The sequence below is a fragment of the Silene latifolia genome, chromosome Y (assembly GCF_048544455.1).
Source record: "Silene latifolia isolate original U9 population chromosome Y, ASM4854445v1, whole genome shotgun sequence".
NCBI lineage: Eukaryota > Viridiplantae > Streptophyta > Magnoliopsida > Caryophyllales > Caryophyllaceae > Silene > Silene latifolia.
Genome location: NC_133538.1, coordinates 324,536,333 through 324,559,189, shown reverse-complemented (window position 1 = coordinate 324,559,189; position 22,857 = coordinate 324,536,333). Strand labels below are relative to the sequence as shown.

At 34.7% G+C, this 22,857-nt stretch overlaps 2 protein-coding genes across 2 annotated transcripts; both read right to left on the bottom strand.

Annotated features, from left to right (window-relative positions):
• Nucleotides 1-13,911: 13,911 nt before the first annotated feature.
• On the bottom strand, nucleotides 13,912-15,574 carry LOC141631327 (protein FAR1-RELATED SEQUENCE 1-like). Its single transcript, XM_074444011.1, has 3 exons — nucleotides 15,386-15,574; nucleotides 14,262-14,759; nucleotides 13,912-13,929 (listed from the first exon to the last, which is right to left on the bottom strand). Exons 1-3 carry the CDS (start codon nucleotides 15,572-15,574, stop codon nucleotides 13,912-13,914), a joined length of 705 nt encoding a protein of 234 aa, XP_074300112.1.
• Nucleotides 15,575-15,784: 210 nt separating this feature from the next.
• Nucleotides 15,785-17,077, bottom strand: LOC141631326 (protein FAR1-RELATED SEQUENCE 5-like). Its single transcript, XM_074444010.1, has 2 exons — nucleotides 16,781-17,077; nucleotides 15,785-16,603 (listed from the first exon to the last, which is right to left on the bottom strand). Exons 1-2 carry the CDS (start codon nucleotides 17,075-17,077, stop codon nucleotides 15,785-15,787), a joined length of 1,116 nt encoding a protein of 371 aa, XP_074300111.1.
• Nucleotides 17,078-22,857: the final 5,780 nt, after the last annotated feature.

Below are 22,857 nucleotides of genomic sequence, written 5' to 3'. Positions count from 1 at the left end.
CTTATTTTTGGGTAGGTAAATAACCGAAAAAAGGAGAAAAATAATCTCTCTTTATTTCGGTATTATGGGCCGAAATTAGGAGAAAAATATCTCCCCTTGGACTTCCTTATTTCGGTGCAAATAAGAGGAGTAGGGAGATTATTTTTTCAACCCTAAATTTTCTAATTCATTCTTGTCTCTCATCTAAAAACACAAAAAGAAAAACCCTAGCAATTTATAGAAAAATGGGATCGATTTTAGCAAAATCAAAAGGGCATATCTCATATCGTCTTGGGTGCAACTGATAGGAGAATATCATTGCGATATTGTTCATAGGCCATAAAAGCTAGGACCGAAGGTTATTTCTTAATCCTTTACGATTTTGTTTATGCAATTTATTTTATGACTAGTTATCATCACTATATATTCGATTTAATCCTTAATTTAAAGGGAAGTATACAGATTATTTCCCACAAGTGGTATCAGAGCAAAGGCCACGGATTTTATTTTGATGATTTTCATAAAATTGGATGCAAACAATTTTAGGGTTTCGAAAAAAAAAGAAAAAAAAGGTTCGGCTGTTTTTTGGCCGAGGGAAATTTTTTTTTTTCATCCGGTTTTTTTCTTTTTTGTTTGATGATTTATTTCCATTTTGATTTTTCATATTGTTGTTTTAATCAGTTAAAATAATCATATGATAAATTTGTAGATGTTAGGTTTAATGAGGATTAAATCATAATGTAAATGGAAATCGTCTAATTGTTGATGATAAAATTGTTTTTTTTGCTATAATGTTTTTGGCATAAATAGTTCTAAATTGTTGTTTAGAATCATGTTTTCATATATTTACATGTTTAAATTATAAGATGAATATGCCAATCTTGTTAATAGCAACAATAAACGATTTTTGTTCATCAATATCATGTTTTTGCAATTAGGGCATAATGCCGTATTGATAAAAAAAATTTGGGGCTGTTTTATTTTTTTTCCAGCCGAGACACAAAAAATTAGGGTTTCTGTTTTTTTTGTTGTTTCGTTTTTTTTAGCCATGAAAAAAAAAATTCGTTTTTTTGGTTTGCCGTGACCAAGAGAAAAAAAAAAGATTTCTGTTTTTGGTTTTGGGCTGCTCAACCGTGAGCAGCAAAAAGAAAAAAAAAATTTGTTTTTTTTTTGCAGCTATGCCGAGAGCTGGAGTATAAAAAAAAAATTTTTTTTGTTTTTTTTTTATTTGCCGAGAACAAATAAATAAAAATGGCATTTTTGTTTTGTTTGTTTTGTTTTTGGCCAATTGATTATTGTGAAGCGGTTCATAATTCATAGATACCTAATTATTTTAAAGCAGTTTAAAATATTGATGGATTAAATTCATATTACAAGTCTAATATGAATTAAGATTAAGTTAATAGTGAGTAAGTGAGGAATTGTCACTTAATTTAATCAATTAAATAGGTGGTTTGGATAAAATTAATCTACATAATTAAAGAATTATGTCTTGTATGTTTAATTTATTTTAGTTGATGCATTTTATTTTAGTTGAATGAATCGTTGAATGGTTTTATTTACGTATTTTTGCAATCGGTTGTAATTTGTAATACCTAGTGTGGCCTTAGTCAAATTATGTTTTCGTAATGATGGGAACATACTTTTTAATGTAATTTGAGATCTCGTATCTCCGTTTTGGTTTTCTTTATTTATTACGGTTTTGAAATTCGAATGTAAATAGGTTTATTATGTAATTTTTAAATTGTAATTTCTGAGAAGACTAAAGATGGAGATTGGAGCTCACTCCCGCTACATGGATCAAGATGGAACATCAAGACAAGCTTCTCGGGTCCATGGATGGATTCCAAAGTTGTATTTATGTTCATTTTGATAGGATAGGCCACACTAGGACTTTATTTTGTTTTACGTTTTACCGTTCTTATTGCTTTTCATTAACATGCTAGTTAATGCATCATATTCCGCCTAAAACCAAACCACCTACTAAAATGCATGAAAATTGACACATATAGGTTGTATGTTAGTTTTCATAGACATACAGATGTCACATGTTTTTAAGCCATCACCTTAGTTTATTCATTCACGCATGCTAGATATTAGTTCACTTAAAATGAATTAAAACAAAGTTGATAGGATCTTCCTCTAAAACCGGAAATTGAGACTAGTCTTTATAAGGGCAAACAAATATGAATCCCTTCTTCGTCGGTAGGCATAATATGACCCCTTCTACGTTGGGTAAGTAGTTTGTGTTGACTTAGTTTATCTCAACATTATAGTCCGAAGAGTTTCTCGTGATTATGATGGACTAAAGATAGAATTTACAGAAATTTATTGACCAAGAATTCTAACAGTAGAATTAGCTAAAAGGTTGACTTATCAATTTACAGATAATTGAGTCTTGGGATCATTTATATAATTCTTGAGGAAGGTCAATTGTATAAATGCATGAGTCTTCGCGTTATAATAGTATTACATTAGACTTAAATTAAAATCGATGCACATGCTTATTATTTATTCTTCTTTTCGCAGTGTAGAACACGTTTATTTTACTGTTACAACAAATGGCTGGAAATAACGAAATCCCAATGCCAAGTGCTACACTTGGACGCGAGTCCTGGCTGAATGTTTTTATGGACAACATGAATCAGTACACGCGACTGAAGAATGATGGGTCCAACTTTGCGGACTGGGAGGCAGCACTACGGAATGCTGCCATTGCTGACGGTAAGCTCAAGTACTTAACTGAGCCAATACCGGTCAAACCAGCCCCCAATACGAAAGTTAACAAGTCACTTGCTTATAGTGATTTCGTTATGGAAGCGGGTGCGATAAAGAACGTACTCATCTTTGCAATGGAAACCAATTTGCAGAGACGCTTCATTGCCTAAGGTGCGAACAAGATTTTCACCACGCTCACTAACGAGTTCTCAAAAGCACCGAGAATCGTTACTTATGAGCATACCTGTCGCTTCTTTGATGCGAAACTCCAAAAGGGCCAACCGGTTAGCCCACACATTCTTAACATGATTGAGAATGTCGATAAATTGGAGGCACTTGATTGCAAAATCAGTGAGAGCATTGTCATTGACCGAATGCTTCATTCTCTTCACGATGGTTTTGCCCTTTTCAGGGCGAACTACTACATGAATGACTTGAAAAGGAGTCCTCATGAGCTACACTCCCTTCTCGTATAGACCGAGAAGGATATGAAATTGAGTGGGAGCATGAAGCAGGATGTTCTCACGATTTCCAACAAGGGTAAAGGTAAGGGCAAAGCTCCAGGCGACCTAACTGTAGGTAAGCCAAAATTCAAGAAGCCGGGAAACGGTAAGAGTGGGCCCGGTGAGACTAGTGTCTCACAGGGCAAGGCAAAGAGCAAGGGCGGTGACATTGAGTGCCACCATTGTCACAAGACTGGACATTGGAGGAGGAACTGTCCCGTGTACCGTGAGGACATTAAAGCAGGTCGCGGCGTTCCTGTTGGTATGTCATCTTATATTCATATGATTGAGATTAACCATGCAAGTTTTGGAACTTGGGTACTTGATACTGGTTGTGGTTCTCATCTGTGTAATCATTTGCAGGGCCTAAGAAACATCACACCTCTCGGAAAGGGTGATGTGGACTGCATGAGTCGGGAATGGAGCCGAGTTGCTTGCTGTGTCTCGAAGGGAACATATGTAATCCAACTCCCTAGTGGTTTTGAGTTATTTTTAAATAATCACATTATGTACCCAGTTTGTCTAAGAACATTATTTCAGTTTCCGTACTTGATAAAGACGGATTTTCATTTTTAATAAAGGATAATAGCTGTATTTTCTCTTTCAATGAAATGATTTATGGCAAAGCGGTTTTCATGAATGGAATTTACATCTTAGATCAAACCACGGAAGTATTACACATGAATAATAAGAAATTAAAAGTTGGTGACAAAGATCAAACCTATCTATGGCATTGTCGAATGGGACACATAAATGAGAAACGCGTAAAGAAACTCGTCGATAATGGGACTATTCCTGCATTCGAATTTTCTACATATGGCACGTGTGAATCATGTCTCATTGGCAAAATGACTCGAACTTCCTTCAAAGGTGTTGGAATGCGTGCTAGTGACCTATTAGGACTCATACATACAGATGTTTGTGGACCTATGTCAATTACCGCTAGAGATGGCTATAGATATTTTATCACTTTCACGGACGATTTGAGTAGATACGGATATATCTACTTAATGAAGCATAAAAGTGAGTCCTTTGAGAAATTCAAGGAATACCAGAACAGGGTTGAAAACCAACTGGGTAGAAAGGTTAAAGGACTCCGTTCAGATCGGGGTGGCGAATATCTTTCAAATGAGTTTCACCTTAAAGACTATGGAATCGTTCTACAGTTAACTCCACCTGGAACACCTCAATTAAATGGTGTGTCCGAACGGAAAATCGAACCTTACTTGATATGGTTCGATCCATGATGAGTCACACGGTAGTGCCTGATTCATTATGGGGTTTTGCTCTTTTATCAGCTGCTCTTATACTTAACCGAAGTCCGACTAAAGTCACGACAAGACTCCATATGAAATGTGGAAGGAACGGTCCCTAACTTGTCCTTTATTCGGGTTTGGGGCTGCGAGGCTTATGTCAAGTGGAGACACGAGGATAAGCTCGGCCCGCGATCGGTCAAGACATACTTTATAGGTTATCCAAAAGGAACATTTGGTCATTACTTCTATTCGCCTACCGAACATCGAGTTTTTGTTGTGGCTAGTGCGACGTTCTTAAAGAAAGAATTTCTCGAGAACAAGACGAGTAATAGAACCTTCGAGCTGTCGGAGATTCCAGAACCAACAACCGAGGAATAGATGGAGGAAGTTGTTCCTCCAACTGATGATATGGTTAATATTCCTGAGGAACCTAGGAGGTCGGGTAGAGTCTCTCATCCTCCGCATGATATATTGGTATGGTCGAGGAGAATGACGTTTTACTCCTAGAGAGTAATGAACCCGCTACCTATAAAGGTGCTATGGCCTGTTCCGACTCAAATCTATAGCTCGAAGCCATGCAATCCGAGATTGACTCCATGTATGAGAATGACGTATGGGATCTAGTTGATTTACCTAATAAGGTAAAACCTCTACAGTGCAAATGGCTTTACAAAATTAAGCGTTCTGTAGACGCGCAACCAGATACCTATAAGGCATGACTAGTGGCAAAAGGTTTCACTCAAGTGCACGGATTGCATTATGATGAGATTTTTGCACCTGTAGTCATGTTACGTTCCATTCGGATAATCTTAGCGATTGCCGCATTTCATGACTATGAAATTTGGCAAATGGATGTGAAAACCGCCTTCTTAAACGGTTATTTGGAGGAAGAGTTGTACATGGTGCAACCCGAAGGTTTCATAGATCCTGAACATCCTAAGAAAGTATGCAAGCTTAAGCGTTCCATTTATGGACTTAAGCAAGCTTCTCGGAGTTGGAATCATCGTTTTGACCAGGTGATAAAAGAGTATGGTTTCACTCGATAGGTCGAGGAACCATGCTTGTATATCAAGTCGAGTGGGAGCAAGATTTTTTTCTTGATATTATATGTCGATGACATACTCTTGATTGGGAATGACATTCCTCTCCTATCTTCGGTTAAAGAATGGTTGAAGAACCATTTCCAGATGGAAGATCTGGGTGAGGCACAACGTATTTTGGGAATCCGTATCTACCGAGATAGATCACGATGGACGTTATCACTTAGTCAGGAGTCTTATTTGGATAAGATTCTTGAGAAGTTCAACATGACCAACTCCAAGAAGGGGAACCTTCCAATGACGTTTGGGATGCAGTTGAGCAAGTCTCAGTCACCCACGACGCCTGAAGGGATTGAGCGCATGAGTCGTGTTCCTTATGCATCTGCAATAGGATCAATCATGTATGCCATGATATGCACACATCGAGACGTGGCATATGCATTGAGTATGACGAGTCGGTACCAAAAGAATCCAGGTGAAACACACTGGATAACTGTTAAAAATATCCTCAAGTACCTACGGAGGACTAAGGATAGGGTATTGACTTATGGAGGCGATACTAAGCTATGCGCAATCGGTTACGTAGATGCTAGCTTCCAAACGGATCGAGATTACTCTAAATCTCAGTCCGGGTTCGTCTTCACTCTTAATGGTGTTGCGGTCAGTTGGAAGAGTTCCAAACAAAGTGTTGTAGCAGATTCTACCACTGAATCCGAGTACTATGCCGCTTCGGAAGCAGCTAAGGAAGCAATATGGATGCGTCAATTCTTACAAGGACTTACGATAGTTCCTAGTTCGAATGACCCGATCACCATCTATTGGGACAATAGAGGTGCCATCTTCCAGGCTAAGGAGCCAAAGTCTAGCAACAAATCTAGACATGTACATCGGAAAGTTCACCTGATCCGTGATTACGTGGAGCAAGAAGAGATAGTGATTGACAAGATAGCTTCGGATGATAACATCGCGGACCCTCTCACTAAACCGTTGAATTTTGATAAGCATGAAGGGCACGTTATTTCCATGGGAATTAAACGTGTTCCTGAGTTGTAGTAGTTGATTATGGATTTGATACATTATCTTTTTCATATACTATTTATAACTTCATCGTTTTAATATAATATTTTGTTTTCATGTGGATTGTACTGACAGCATTGAACACCACAAAGTGAACTGATTTACATTATATTTTTTTTGGTCCGTAATCGCCTACAAGAGCTAATAACTCTGGCTATTATATTGTGTAGTCGATTGATGGTGATTTCAACGAGCCATAAGTCAAACGGTTGACTGATCGATCACAGATGCGAGATTATAACGATACCTCGTAGGACAAATTTTTTTTGTGACAACATAATAGAGTCCTAAATGTTTAAAAACATTCGGTGCCAGGTCGTGGATAGGACATCCATTGTGTTCCTAGAGTCGATTCTTTTGACTATCGACCGTCTCTTGAGATTAAGTCAGTTTTTGGGTGACTTTGGTTTCTTTCTCACGGTCTATCGTAACTGGAGGCTAAGTAGATTTTTTCTGGGTCATTTCATACTGTGCTTATATCTGCAGGATTCGAGTTGAGGAAAATATCCAACCTTTATCAGGTATAGTTATTTCTCAGGGCCACTCGAGGAGTTGTAACTGAAATGTATGGCCATGCTCGAATGATGATTCGTTTATCAGTTAAGTTACTCTCTAGTCGGGGAAACCACTCTTGATAATGATCGCTTGTAAAATACGACCTTTGTGAATACGGATTTGCAAATTGTTTTACATTGAGTGGGAGAAATTTTAGGATATGAGAATCGGTTATCGCACATACACTTGTGAGGACAAGTGGGAGTTTGTTGGAGCTTGTGTCCTCCAGAAATTAGTGTGATAACATTTATAAATCTCTTATAGGTTCACAAGGGTATACTTCGTATTTTATCAGTTGATTAACGATTACCTAATAACGGTTGGCTTGCTAGAAAGTTTGACGTTATTATCATACAGATGGCGGTGATCAACTGGTCCCTAAAAGTCACACCTAAAGGATGTGTTTAGAAATGTGATTGTATGAAAATATAATCACATTGATGCCTTATATGACTAAACAGTTAGTCACTGTGTTGATGAGACAATTATTTAATGCTGATTAAATAATATAAGCTGAGACGAATTAACTGTCAATTCGTAAATTGAATATAATAAGTTATATTTAATTAATGTATATAATGTTAGCTTGGACGAATTAATATGTTAATTCGTAATTAAATGTAATCGGTTATATTTAATCAGCAAATGATAAATTATACGATATTGTCATAATAAATTATTATTGACCCGTATTAATTAATGCGGTATAATATAAATGACAATTTATATTTAATACACTTTATACGTTTTGTATACTACCAAAATAAGAAGATTTAATATCCTTATTTTTGGGTAGGTAAATAACCGAAAAAAGGAGAAAAATAATCTCTCTTTATTTCGGTATTATGGGCCGAAATTAGGAGAAAAATATCTCCCCTTGGACTTCCTTATTTCGGTGCAAATAAGAGGAGTAGGGAGATTATTTTTTCAACCCTAAATTTTCTAATTCATTCTTGCCTCTCATCTAAAAACACAAAAAGAAAAACCCTAGCAATTTACAGAAAAAGGGATCGATTCTAACAAAATCAAAAGGGCATATCTCATATCGTCTTGGGTGCAACTGATAGGAGAATATCATTGCGATATTGTTCATAGGCCATAAAAGCTAGGACCGAAGGTTATTTGTTAATCCTTTACGATTTTGTTTATGCAATTTATTTTATGACTAGTTATCATCACTATATATTCGTTATAATCCTTAATTTAAAGGGAAGTATACAGATTATTTCCCACAGGGGGAGATGAATTTCGGAGGCTGTTTGTGCTTTATGATATGTCCATTGTCCTTGCTCCCCCTTCAAATTATGGAATTGACTTTTCAATTCTTAAAGCGGTGCAAGATGTTTCACGTATCCACCATTTGGATTGGTGTGGGTATATGTTTGATAAATGAGTTGAAGGTGTTGAGCGGTGTAGAACTGGGTCCTCTACTTTGCGTGGTTGCATACTTGTTGTTATGGTGGCATACTTCAATCGTATGTCTTTTAAGGAATATACAATGTCTTCTGAGACTCCTCTTATCAAGCACTGAGATGAGAAGTCTTTTGTTAGTAGGGGTATTTCAGAGCTCAATTCTGGTTCGCTAGGGAATGGGGAATATGTCAATGGTGTGTATCCTGTCTGCAAACGCTTAAGAGAAGCAAAAGCTGCTGAGGTATGTGCAGTCGTTGATAAACCTGAACCTCGGAAAAAGTATCTGGAACTATCTGACTGTTTTGATATTGATGATGTTATTCGAGCAAAGGGTAATGTAAGTTCCAATCATTCTTTCAATCATTTTTGTGTAGTTACTGTAAAGGTGTAGTGTAGTTATTTTAAAGCTTTGTAGCAGTTATTTTTTCAATTATTGTAAATTATTGTAAAGACTTAGTATAATTATTGTAAAGACTTAGTATAATTATTGTAAAGACTTAGTATAATTATTGTAAAGACTTAGTATAATTATTCTTTTTTTTCTTTTTTCTTAGGTTTCCAAAGCACATCTTTTGATGATGAAGAGGGATGTTGACATATTTCTCCATTTGTACACGCAACGGAAGGAAGCGATGAGAAAGGAGTGTGGTTCTTCAACAGTTGAAGATTCTTCGACAACCACTTCAGTTTCTTCGACTCCTGCTTTCATTAGTGACGATGATTCTTTGTTCATTAAATATTTCAATTTTATTTGTGATAAAGCTGAGGAAATGAAACATGCGGGAAGTAAACTGCCGTTGTATAAAAGTTTTTGCAAGGAGCATGAAAAGGGGGAGCATGAAAAGGGAAAAGATGAAAGGAATGGGGGTTTAGCGTTTGATCCAGAAAAATATAAGGTGATTTATTCTCGAGAGAAAGGTAAAAATAAGATCCCTGATGTAGCGGTTGAGAAACCGAATGAGGAGGTGCCAACTAATGACGGCATTGATAATATTGATGTTGAGAATGAAGCTGTGGACTTGAGTAGTGTGGATGACGTTGTTAACAAAGTTGTCAACGAGGCTGTTGTTGGGGATAGAATGCAAGATAATTCTGTTATAAGTGCTTACCTGCTGCATTCAGACGTTATGCCTGAGCATACGTTTTTTGGGAATTGTGGTATAGGGTGTGATTTAGATTGTGAATCACCCAATCCTGATGCAGTTGTAGTTTCTGTTTTTTTGTGCAAGTACAAGGAGCTTTTTGCTCCTATTTTAATGCGGAGGAAGACTGTACTTGATTACTATTTTCTGCACGATCATGACCTACGAATTGGGTAAGCATTATATGTTTTTCGTTCCCTCTCTTTTTTTTTTTTTTTTTTGCTAATATATCTACTTTTTAAAAGCTTTTATTGTTGTTTGGGTTTTTATCTTTACTATATAATTTTGTTTCTATGTGGCAGGGAGGATTTGGTTGTGTTTTCATTTCACAACATGTTAACTCGAGATGACATTATTTCACTGTCTGCTAAGATTATGATCACATCGAATGTGATTGATTGCTGGTCATTTTTACTTAATGACATGATGGTCAAGGCTGGGAAAGGGTTATCCCCCACAAGAAGTTTTTTTTGTACAAGTCATTCGGTATGTGAAATGTTTTATATATATTTCTATATTAGTAAATTTACAATGTTATGACAGTTATTCTATTGTAGTTACTTGATTATTGTAAAGTATATTAGCTGTTATTTTATTCAGTTAAAACAATTTTCCTATTCTTCAGTTTTCCTATTCTTCAGTTAGCTGTTATTTTATTCAGTTAAAGCTGTTATTGTTGTGATAGTTATTGTAAAGCAGAATAGTAGTTATTGTATTCAGTTAACCAAGTTTTTTCAATTTTGATACTTCATTTTCTCTTATAGTGTGGTAATATTTTTCATAGGCTTCTTTGTTTAAGCTTATCAAAGTCATGATGATGAGAAAGATTTATACGAAAGGAAATTTATAATGCTTGGGACACTCGTCATTGAGAACAAAAAGGTTCTCCTGACATTGGTGCCGATTTGGTAATTTTTCCAATCCTTTCTCTTCTTTCTTTCTTCTGTTGATTATTTTATTGTTGAGAACAACAAAGGTTTATGTACGCCTGTTTTATCATGCCAGGTTTTTATCCCTGTTCATTTTGGAGGTCATTTTTTCTGTGTTGTTGTTAATTTTGTGGGGAAGACTGTGGACTATCTTGACAATCGTGTATATGATGATTTTGAAGATAGTATCTGGGTGTTGGCTACCAACTCTATTGTATGTACCTTATTATAAGTTTTTTTCATCTACTTCTTTTAGTTATGTTTTTTGTTCTTGAGTGATGAATTTTGATTTAAAAATGTAACCAGGTTGAAATATTTGGTAGTTTTCTTGTCGAGAAAGGTTTTGAAAGAGGCAGTGAGGTCTGCAATTTCAAATTTGTAAATGTGGCTTTTGGGTGGAAATCGGAAGGGTCCTAGAATTTGGATTGTGGTTTTTTTGTCATGATTCATATGATGTTTTATGCTGGGAAGTTGTTCACATCAGAGTTGCATGACCCATTGAAAATGATCATATATAGAGCTGAGATAGCTGCCATCTTGGTTTTAGCCGATATCAACAAAATTAGGAAACAATTGTTGGATTTGGTTGATGATTTTACAAAGGCAAAGGCACCTTTGTTGCCTGTTTTGCTTGAGAAGCGTAAGCTAGCTGAGTTGGAAGCGGCAAGGGCTGAAGCAGATGCTTTGGAAGCTGTTAGGGTTATGGCAGAGGAACCGGATGATGGTGTAGATACTCCGGGGCCTGTGAAAAAGAGTATGCCTGATACACCTATGAGCGCTGGGATGGTTAGATCAAGCCGAGGTAGTAGACCGAACTCTGACGGTCTTGGCTGCTCAATAAACTGTGGAAAGGCAGATACAAATCTTGTTGTTGTTTCAAAAGTTATGAGGGCTAACAGCAGATATACACGTGCTATGCCAAGCAAGAAGAAACAAGTTGTTGATTAGTGTTTCTTGGATGATTACAATCTTGCAAATGAGTATGTTCATTTTTCTCCAAACTCAATGAGAAACAAGTTTGTGTGATTATTCTAATAATGTATTGCAGTTATTGTATTCTACAAGTTCAATTATTCTATCTTTTTTACAAATTACAATAACTGAGTTTTCATAATACAATAACTATGTTAATGTAGTACAATAATCGATTATTGTATTACATTAACATAGTTATTGTATTATGAAAAACTCAGTTATTGTTGCTGGTAGTTATTTTTTAAATAGTGTTTTTAAAATATTACTAAGCTTTTTTTTTACTCCTTTGCAGTGAACTTTTGTTTTCTGCGGGCAATGCTATCTTGGATAGGTCTGATATTCTTTCTACGAAGCCCGAAAATTACACTGAGTTGCGCATAATAGCTGCCTGGTCAGTTGTCTTGAATTTCATGGAGGTTAAGGAGAAAGAAGCGCCAGTGATGATGTTCCTTGGGACACAACATATGGTATGATCTGTTTTTCATTGTGCAGTTACTGTAGAATGTTTAATCATTTATCTTCAATTTTCTTCACAGTTTTATGGTATTTATAGGGAATCTTTGAAGACATGCTAGAGCAAGGAGGGGATAGTGATGATGTAACCGATGACCCGAAAAGACAAGGTTGTGCGCTTTTGGTCCTATTATTTAGGTGAAAATGTTGTAAACTCTGAGATCGATGTGGACCTTGTCTTCATCCCGTTGTCTTTAGAGAAGTACTACTTTTGTGTTTGTGTGAACTTTATGAACAAGACGGTTGATGTGATGGACCATACGTCGCATAAAGATTGGGAAAAATCCGATTTTTACAGACTTTCAAAGATTGCAGTACGTTTTTCTAACCCCTGATCATATACAAATGCTATTTTCAGTCAGAATTATTGTATTGCTGTAACAAAGTTATTGTATTGTTTTACACTTGTTATTGTATAGTCGTGCTTTCTAATTCATTTTTTTGTTTGTACATGCTGTAGGTTGATTGTTTTTCTGACTTTTTGGATACAAGGAAAACAGCAAAAGAAGGAGTTCTCATTAACACATTTACATTCGTGAATGTTGATTTTGAATGGAAAGCGAATGTCAAGGCTGATAAGGAATCGGGATTTTTCACCATGTTTCACATGCTCACATATGAAGGGAAGCACGAGCAAGGATTGTATGCGGTTAAGAAGAAAGTTGAGAGGATTCCTATATGGCTTGAGATGGTGGCTATTTTGTTGATGTCAGATGTCAACGAGTCAAGAGCGTCTCTTTTGGAAGAAGTGGAAATTTTCAAAGCGAGTATATTGGAAGTAGAGAAAGAACTTTTAAAAGACAAGAAGATCGGGGAGGAAAAAGGGTTAAAACAACAAATTCATCGGTCCTTCTCGGCGAAACACATAAAAGAACAATTGATTGATTATAGATGGATTTAGCAAACAATTCTAGATGGATTTGTTGGATAATCCAATGTTTAGATAGCTGTTATTGATTGACTAGACAAATTTGATGTCGCTGTTATTGATTGACTGAACAAGTTAGTGTTTTTGTAATGCCTTTAAGCTGTTATTGTAATATCTCTAGACAGTTATTCAAATGATCAAATGCAATTATTTTAAAGCTTTCATGTAGCTGATTATTGTAAAGCGTTTGCCTAATTATTTTAAAGCATATCCTGTGATTATTTTAAAGCTCTCATGTATCTGATTATTGTAAAGCTCCTCCCCAATTATTTTAAAGCATATCTTTGATTATTGTAACAAATTGGCAAGTGCAAAGCATTATCAATTACAGTAAAGCATTATCAAATTAATATATTTATGGAAAAAAATCAGAACGATTGCAAATAAACTCAACATCAATTATTATAAAGCATAATTGTGATTATTGTATAGTTTTTACATGATTATTAAGTTATTCAAATGATCAAATGCAATTATTTTAAAGCTTTCATGTAGCTGATTATTGTAAAGTGTTTGCCCAATTATTTTAAAGCATACCTCTGATTATTTTAAATCTCTCATGTATCTGATTATTGTAAAGCTCTTCCCAAATTATTTTAAAGCATATCCTTGATTATTGTAACAAATTGGCAAGTGTAAAGCATAATCAATTATTGTAAAGCATTATCAAATTAATATATTTATGGAAAAAAATCAGAACAATTGCAAATAAACTCAACATCAATTATTGTAAAGCATAATTGTGATTATTGTATAGTTTTCACATGATTATTGTAATAGCGCAAGGTATTATTAAATGAACAAAATCAGAACAATTGCAAAAAAAAAATCAACATCAATTAATGTAAAGCATAACTTTGATTATTGTAAAAGTCTAACACACTTATTGTAAAGTATACCCCTGATTATTTGTAAAAAAGTCTAACACAATTATTTTGCAATCTTGCGGTTATTGTAAAGCATAATATGGATTATTTTAAAACGTAATCTTGATTATTTTAAAGCGTAATGTATTTTTCATTCTTCTTCTTCTTCTTCTTCTTCTTCTTCTTCTTCTTCTTCTTCTTCTTCTTCTTCTTCTTCTTCTTCTTCTTCTTCATCTTCATCCTCCATTTCATTTTCCTCTTCATCTTCTTCCTCCAAAGCATGCTCAACAAACAGATTTGGACAGTTTCTTTTGTCATGGTGTCCCATTTGTTTGTAGTTATTACATAGCCTCTTCGGTTTGCTCGCCTTCTCAATTGCCTTATCCTTGTTTGATTTCATTCTCTTGCCGCTTCCTTTGTTTTTTGCAATCTTTGGTGGAAGAACAGTAATATTTGATTTTGCTGAACAACCTAAGAGCAGTTCTAGTTCTTGATCCTTTGTCAAGCTCTCTTTGGTTGGATTTATTTTCTCTCGGAATTGTAAAAGCATCAAACTTAGCTCCTTGATTTGATTTTCAGGCATCGAGTTAAGAACACTTATTGTTGCATAAAACTCTGACCATACCCTTGATAATTCCAACTTTCTCAAATCAGTGGGATCGTAGTCTTGCAATAACTTTCCATCCAGTCCATACAAAGGCTTTCTATATGATTTATTCGTCCATCTGGTTTCGATGTACTGCTCCGGTATGCTTTGCAATCCTTTTCCTGATATAATCCATATAATGTGTTTACAAAGGATTCCTTTCCTCTCAAACATCTTGCACGTACATGTTGTTTCCTTTGATTCATTATTGTGAGTAACCTGCATTACAGTGTAGTTATTTTAAAAGGAGAACAGAGTTATTATATAGTTCAACATGAATTATTTTATGCAGACTAGCAATTAACACCAAGGTAGAAGTCCTTCAGTTTTTTTATGTTTAATATAATGTTACAAAGTAGTTTTCACATGATTATTAAGTTATTCAAATGATCAAATGCAATTATTTTAAAGCTTTCATGTAGCTGATTATTGTAAAGTGTTTGCCCAATTATTTTAAAGCATACCTCTGATTATTTTAAAGCTCTCATGTATCTGATTATTGTAAAGCTCTTCCCAAATTATTTTAAAGCATATCCTTGATTATTGTAACAAATTGGCAAGTGTAAAGCATAATCAATTACTGTAAAGCATTATCAAATTAATATATTTGTGGAAAAAAATCAGAACAATTGCAAATAAACTCAACATCAATTATTGTAAAGCATAATTGTGATTATTGTATAGTTTTCACATGATTTTTTTAATGGTAAAACACGGTTATTGTATTCTTTTATCACAGTTATTGTATGTTAAAGTAAAAAGACAATTATGTTTATAAAATTGAATAACCTGAAATATTCTATGCTTTGTGTAGGCATCTTCAACATTATAATATGCATGTTTACTTGCTCAGAAAACCCCCTAACGGCACACGAACAGGGAGTCATTTGCACTTGCTCTTGGAACTCATAGAAAACAGTATGTGTGTAGATTTTAGAGGCATGTTTTTCAATCATTGTCTTAGAATAAACCTGTGGCAATGTGTTGTCACTTGCAGCATCAAGAAATCTGTGATTATAGCGTTGTTGTTTCATTGCACTATGAAAACGCAACCAAAATTCTACAAGTGTGCCATCTATGCTCTCAAATATTTTGAAATAACTGTTTTGACTCTCTGATCTTTGTGTAGTCTTCAAAAGGCAGCCTAAAGGCAAATTCCTAAAGTAAGCAGGTATCCATTTGTGCCTTTTGCCATATATGTATGTCAACCAAGTATTATCATTCAACTCAAAGTCATTAATCACTTAAGTCCATTTTTCTTCAAACTCAATGGGTTCCAAGTCAGTATCCCAAACAACTCCGCATATCCGCTCAACAAAGTCAGTCTCCTTACAAATCTGTGACTCAACTTTATCGGTAAATTTTTTCATTATATGCCACATGCAATAACGATGTCTTGCTTTCTTGAATACAGAACGCACCCCGAGTTTAATTGCCGGATCTTGATCAGTAATAATGCACTGAGGTTCCTTATTGCCCATACAATCAAGGAACTTCTTAAACACCCAAATGAATGACCCATCGTTCTCATGATCGACAAGTGCAGCAGCAAAAGTCACTGATTTTTTGTGGTTGTCAACACCAGTGAATGGGGTGAAGACCATGTGGTACTTGTTAGTACCGTAAGTAGGATCAAAGGTGATGGTGTCCCCAAACAAGGAATAATTCATTCTTGCTTGTGCATCTGCCCAAAAGATTTTAGCCAAACAATTATCCTCATCAACTTGATAAGCATAGTAAAAGCCATCTTGTGATTCAGAAAGCGCCTTTAAATAATCGAGAATCATGTCAGCATGCTTGTCACCTATATAACATTTAATATTTCTTTTGAAGTTCTTGAATTCTGTGAGACATGCACCAATGTTTGCATACCCATTTGATTGTTCCGCCATAATTCTGAATGTCTTGGTAGCCCCGATGTTGAGTTTACAATTGTTAACAATTGTCTGCTTTATGTAAAGGTTAAGTGTTCTTACGTTTTTCTGGAATTCCCGTTCTTTGAGTGAGCAGAGTCTGTGATTATGACCTTCATAAAATGTATCAATAGCATACCCTATTAGCTCCTTAAGGTCATTGAATACAGCACAAAACCGTATTTTTGCCTTGCAACCAAATCTTGTTATTTTTGTTTTCTTTGGCTCTACAGATCTTTTCCTCTTCTTTTTCTCTTCTGTGTTTTCAAATTCAACAACAGGTTTGAGTTTTTTGCGATCCTCTTTGAATCCATGTCTGTTGCAGACCATTGACTTTTTGTCTATCAAACCATCACGGAATCTTGTTTGTGTGTACTTTCTTGGTATGAAACCACAAGCCACAGCATATAAATTGTAAAACTCTATTGCCTCCTCCAGCTTTACAAACATTAACCCCAGAGCAGGTTTAAAACCATTTTCTAACATCCTATTCCACTCCTCATTGCCACCTGGAGTATATCTCAATCCCAGATTATGGATAGTATTTTCTCCTGTTTCAGACGCAACAGTAGGTGTAGAAAAAGTTGTTGCATTGGTAGTATTAATTTCAATGCCTGGAAACATTAAAACAGGAGAACTGTTATGGTATTATTAATTTCAATATCTTAGATTCTATACAAAACAAAACAATACAACCTCTGCAGCAGTTAGCTTATTTTAACGTTATAATGCAGTTATTGTATTATACAAATGCAATTATTCTATCAGAGAGGGGAGTGTTTTAGTGAAATTGGTAGCCTAGTCCACCACAATACACACACAGTTATTTTAATGTAGTATTAAAGTTATTTCATTATTAAAGAGTAGTTATTGTAAGGATTTTTTTGTCAGATCCTATAAAATAGTATTATTATGAAAAAAACAATCTCTCACTGATTATTTTAACGTTGTAATTCAGTTATTGTATTATACAAATGCAATTATTCTATCAGAGAGGGGAGGGTTTTAGTGAAATTGGTAGCCTAGTCCACCACAATGCACACACAGTTATTTTAATGTAGTATTAAAGTTATTTCATTATTAAAGAGTAGTTATTGTAAGGATTTTTTTGTCAGATCCTATAAAGTAGCATTTATTATGAAAAAAACAATCTCTGCTACAGCAGTTATTTTAACATTGTAATTCAGTTATTGTATTATACAAATGCAATTATTCTATCAGAGAGGGGAGGGTTTTAGTGAAATAGGTAGCCTAGTCCACCACAATGCACACACAGTTATTTTAATGTAGTATTAAAGTTATTTCATTATTAAAGAGTAGTTATTGTAAGGATTTTTTTGTCAGATCCTATAAAGTAACATTTATTATGAAAAAAACAATCTCTGCTACATCAGTTATTTTAACGTTATAATGCAGTTATTGTACTATACAAATGCAATTATTCTATCAGAGAGGGGAGGGTTTTAGTGAAATTGGTAGCCTAGTCCACCACAATGCACACACAATTATTTTAATGTAATATCAAAGCTATTTTAATACTGTAAGGCAGTTATTGTATTATTGTAATCTAGTTATTCAAATACTAGATATTGAATGATATCATGAATGAGAACCTACATGCAATTACTGTTATATTATGTAGTTGTTATTGTTTTTATAATGACAAAATGAGTAACAATATAAAAACAATCTTCATGCAATCAGTAATTTTTACAAAAAACTTATCAACCTAATAACAACAGTAATTATATCAGCATTATGTCACAAATTTACACCAATTCATCGTTGTTTGATTATCAAAGAATATTATCAAGCGAGTAAGCGTTTGATCGTCTGAATTCAAATAGTTGAAGTGAAATTTATGGAAAAAACACGTAATCAAGTCGAATTTGTTATTTGATTCAATTATCAAGTTATTCGATTATTAAATCGAAATCGGAAGAAATATCAATACCTTGATCGAATTTGAAGAATTAGGGTTTTCGGAGAATTGTTGATCAAATTTCGAAAAATTGATGAACAAATTGATAGTTTTAATTGAAAAAATCAAAATAATGAATGAATTGTTGATCAAATTTTGAAGAACTGATGAATTTGTTGATCAAAATTTGAAGAACTGATGAAAAAATTTCGCGTGGTTTTTTGATGAAACAGAGTGTTTGATCAGTAGAGAGAGAAAGGGGGAGAAAGAGAGAGAAAGAGCTGGGAAAATTATGACGGCTCAAATTTTGATAATTGGGTTTTGTCAACTCATTTGCTTATATATGCGGGGGAAACTCACGAAAAGTGTCAAACTTATCGGATCTTGCCTATATATATATATATATATATATATATATATATATATATATATATATATATATATATAGAGAGAGAGAGAGAGAGAGATTCTAATGAGTCATCCTCTCAAATTGAGTCCATAAGTCCTTCTAAGGGCCTTTGGATGGACTCAATGAATGGTTGAGATGCATTTGATTAAGGGCTATTAAAAAGAAAAGGAAAAAAATGTTGGATGGTTGGATTGAGATGGGTGGTTGAGATTGAAAATTACCAAAAAAATTACCACTAATCAAATTTCTATACACTAATTAATTTTTCTTTCTCTCTCTAGCCCCTAATTAATCAGTTTTGAGTTTCAGATTTCAGAAGTGTAAATGTAATGTTGTTTGAGTTTTACAAGTGTAAATGTGATTTTTACGAGTGTAAATGTAACATTTTAAGAGTGTAAATTTGATTTTTTGTGACGGGAATTTTGAATTGATATAATTTTAACATTTTACAAGTGTAAATGTGATGTTTTACGAGTGTAAATGTAACATTTTAAGAGTGTAAATTTGATTTTTTGTGACGGAAATTTTGAATTTATATAATTTTAACATTTTACAAGTGTGAATGTGATGTTTTACGAGTGTAAATGTAACATTTTAAGAGTATAAATTTGATTTTTTGTGACGGAAATTTTGAATTTATATAATTTTAACATTTTACAAGTGTAAATTTGAAGTTTTACGAGTGTAAATGTAACATTTTGATGTGAATACGGTGCGAAGCTTCAAATAAAAATTCTACCGGAAAATACCGTATCACGAAATGCAAAAAAAAAAAAAAAAAACGGAAGGGAAGCTTGAGGCACACGGTCAAGGGTGGGAAAAGGAGAAGAAAAAGATCAATGCACCTCCATTTAATCCTTTTCTAGTTAATTGTATTCTCTTCTAGTTTTTGTTGTAGTTTAAGTTTCCATAAGCATTTAAAATAATTTGTAGAAAAACTAGGATAGAATAAATTAGCCTTGGAATTATGGTTCAAAGAAGGCATTAATGCCCTCTTGGTGAACCGTGTAGGGAGGCTATATAAGGCCTAGTTGGTGAGTTTTATTTTTCATGTGTTGTTTTATAAAAATCGAGTTAATTCTCAAAATCTTGTCTTGGTTATTTGTGTCGTTACACAAGTACTTTGGCTCAAGAGGTCGAAACGCGATTTCGCACCTTGCTTGAACAAGGGACGTGATCCCAAGTTTAAGTCGAGTTGTTTGACGAGCATCAAACAATTCAAATATTGGCGTGGTTATAGGTCTAACCGCGACAAATATCCTTTCTTTTCCCCTTATTTCCAATTCTCTAAAAAAAATACAAAATTTACAATGTCAAGCCAAAATCACGAGATTCCCGCTTCCGCAAAATTCACATCAAATGTGGTATCAGAGCTTCGGCTCTCGGATATCTTGAGCATAGAAGATCCTGTGGAATGCGATTCTCTTTTCAACCAACCATCTCTCAACCTTTCACTACCACCTATCTACGACATATACAACGACGAGGACGGACTTCATTGGTCGGAGCTCCAACGTGAGATAGGAGAGCAATATGATGCTTGGTGCGAACATGGCCCCAACAAACGGAACGATATGGGTTTAATCGGCCCAACCATTGATGAATTCGGACCCGTCACACGCGACGACCAAGGCTGCCACGGGAATGGTCTAATCCCTAATGTCGACTTTGGTGACAAGCGATCCTTGCCGGACCTACCCGCGGCACAACCAGGCCGTGACCCCGAGGCACCGGCAGGCCACGCACCATCCAACCAGCCCACCGTCGACGTGGCCGTTCAAGAGGACGGATTTCCTTTGCCATCCCGAGTTGAGACTTGCCGTGGTGGATGGCTCACGACGCAAGTAGAGGAGCCAACCGAGGTTGCAAGCATGTATCGATTTGAAGCAAAGGGACAAGGAAGCCTTAAGTTCATTCTTAGGCGAGTTCGGGTTAGTGATCCACCAACAATGGGAGGGACTCCAAGGGCCTTGGAAAGAAAAATCAAGGAGACCGATTGGATAGGTTTGAACCCTTATGCTAGGAGGAGCGGGGGTAAGACAATAGCCACTCAAGGGACCTTGGAAAGACAAGTCGAGGAGACCGATTGGATTGGTTTAAATCCTTATGCTAGGAGGGGTCGAGGCAAAGCAATAGCGCCGTGGATAAAGGAATCAATTGGAAGCAACAAGATTGAATCAAGCGATGAGGGCAACACGGCCGCCTCAAGGATCGCAGTTAAGGCCTTACAACCACGACTTCCTAGACGTTTTAAAAATACAATTCGAAAAAGGAAGCGACGAAGAATTGGGAGTCATGAAGAATCGGGACGATTCTTCTAAAAGAAGGAGGAATTGATGTGAATACGGTGCGAAGCTTCAAATAAAAATTCTACCGGAAAATACCGTATCACGAAATGCAAAAAAAAAAAAAAAAAACGGAAGGGAAGCTTGAGGCACACGGTCAAGGGTGGGAAAAGGAGAAGAAAAAGATCAATGCACCTCCATTTAATCCTTTCCTAGTTAATTGTATTCTCTTCTAGTTTTTGTTGTAGTTTAAGTTTCCATAAGCATTTAAAATAATTTGTAGAAAAACTAGGATAGAATAAATTAGCCTTGGAATTATGGTTCAAAGAAGGCATTAATGCCCTCTTGGTGAACCATGTAGGGAGGCTATATAAGGCCTAGTTGGTGAGTTTTATTTTTCATGTGTTGTTTTATAAAAATCGAGTTAATTCTCAAAATCTTGTCTTGGTTATTTGTGTCGTTACACAAGTACTTTGGCTCAAGAGGTCGAAACGCGATTTCGCACCTTGCTTGAACAAGGGACGTGATCCCAAGTTTAAGTCGAGTTGTTTGACGAGCATCAAACAATTCAAATATTGGCGTGGTTATAGGTCTAACCGCGACAAATATCCTTTATTTTCCCCTTATTTCCAATTCTCTAAAAAAAAATACAAAATTTACAATGTCAAGCCAAAATCACGAGATTCCCGCTTCCGCAAAATTCACATCACATTTTACGAGTGTAAATTTGATTTTTTGTGACGGAAATTTTGAATTTTTATAATTTTAACATTTTACAAGTGTAAATTTGATGTTTTACGAGTGTAAATGTAACATTTTAAGAGTGTAAATTTGATTTTTTGTGACGAAAATTTTGAATTTTTATAATTTTAACAGTTTACAAGTGTAAATTTGATGTTTTACGAGTGTAAATGTAACATTTTAAGAGTGTAAATTTGATTTTTTTTATTTATTTTTTGTGACGGAAATTTTGAATTTATATAATTTTAACATTTTACGAGTGTAAATGTGATGTTTTACGAGTGTAAATGTAACATTTTACGAGTGTAAATTTGATTTTTTTTTATTTTTTGTGACGGAAATTTTGAATTTATATAATTTTAACATTTTACGAGTGTAAATGTGATGTTTTACGAGTGTAAATGTAGTATTTTAAGTGTAAATTTGAAGGTTTTAGAGTGTAAATTTGGTCCTTTGAGTGTGACTTTGGTCCTTTATAAGTGGAACTTTGGTCCTTTATGAGTAAAACTTTAGTCCGACTACCAACAAACACCACCACCGCCGTCCTCCTCCACCAACTCATTTCCACAAAAAATATGAGTGCAAATTTATATAATTTTAACGAGTGTAAATGTAAAGAGATACGAGTGTAAATGTAAAGTAATATGAGTGTAAATGTAAAGAAATATGTAAAGAAATATGAGTGTAAATGTAAAGAAATATGAGTGTAAATGTAAAGAAATATGAGTGTAACTTTAATAAAATATGGTCTTTTTCAAATGAGTGTAAATGTAAAGAGATATGAGTGTAATTGTAAAGAAATATGAGTGTAAATCTGAAAAATGCGTGTAAATGTAAAGAAATATGAGTGTAAATGTATAGAAATACGAGTGTAAATGTAAAAAAAATATGAGTATAATAAATATATTTATTAGATCTGGGTTTGAATATTAACAAAACCGACTTAAATATAAATAAACACAAACAATAAACAAACTTGGTTTAAAAAAAATAAAAGGAAATAAAAAGAAAATACAAGACTCAAAAACAAACAAAACCAATGACTTGA

Bases quoted from the DNA above. Each gene is read 5' to 3' on its own strand.
- LOC141631326 (XM_074444010.1), bottom strand. From the start codon at position 17,077: ATGTTTCCAGGCATTGAAATTAATACTACCAATGCAACAACTTTTTCT. The intron at 16,604-16,780 runs GTCTGCAACAGA...AATGACCTTAAG, and splicing joins TGATAGACAAAAAGTCAATG to GAGCTAATAGGGTATGCTAT.
- LOC141631327 (XM_074444011.1), bottom strand. From the start codon at position 15,574: ATGAAACAACAACGCTATAATCACAGATTTCTTGATGCTGCAAGTGAC. The intron at 14,760-15,385 runs GTAAACATGCAT...ACTGTAATGCAG, and splicing joins TTAGGGGGTTTTCTGAGCAA to GTTACTCACAATAATGAATC.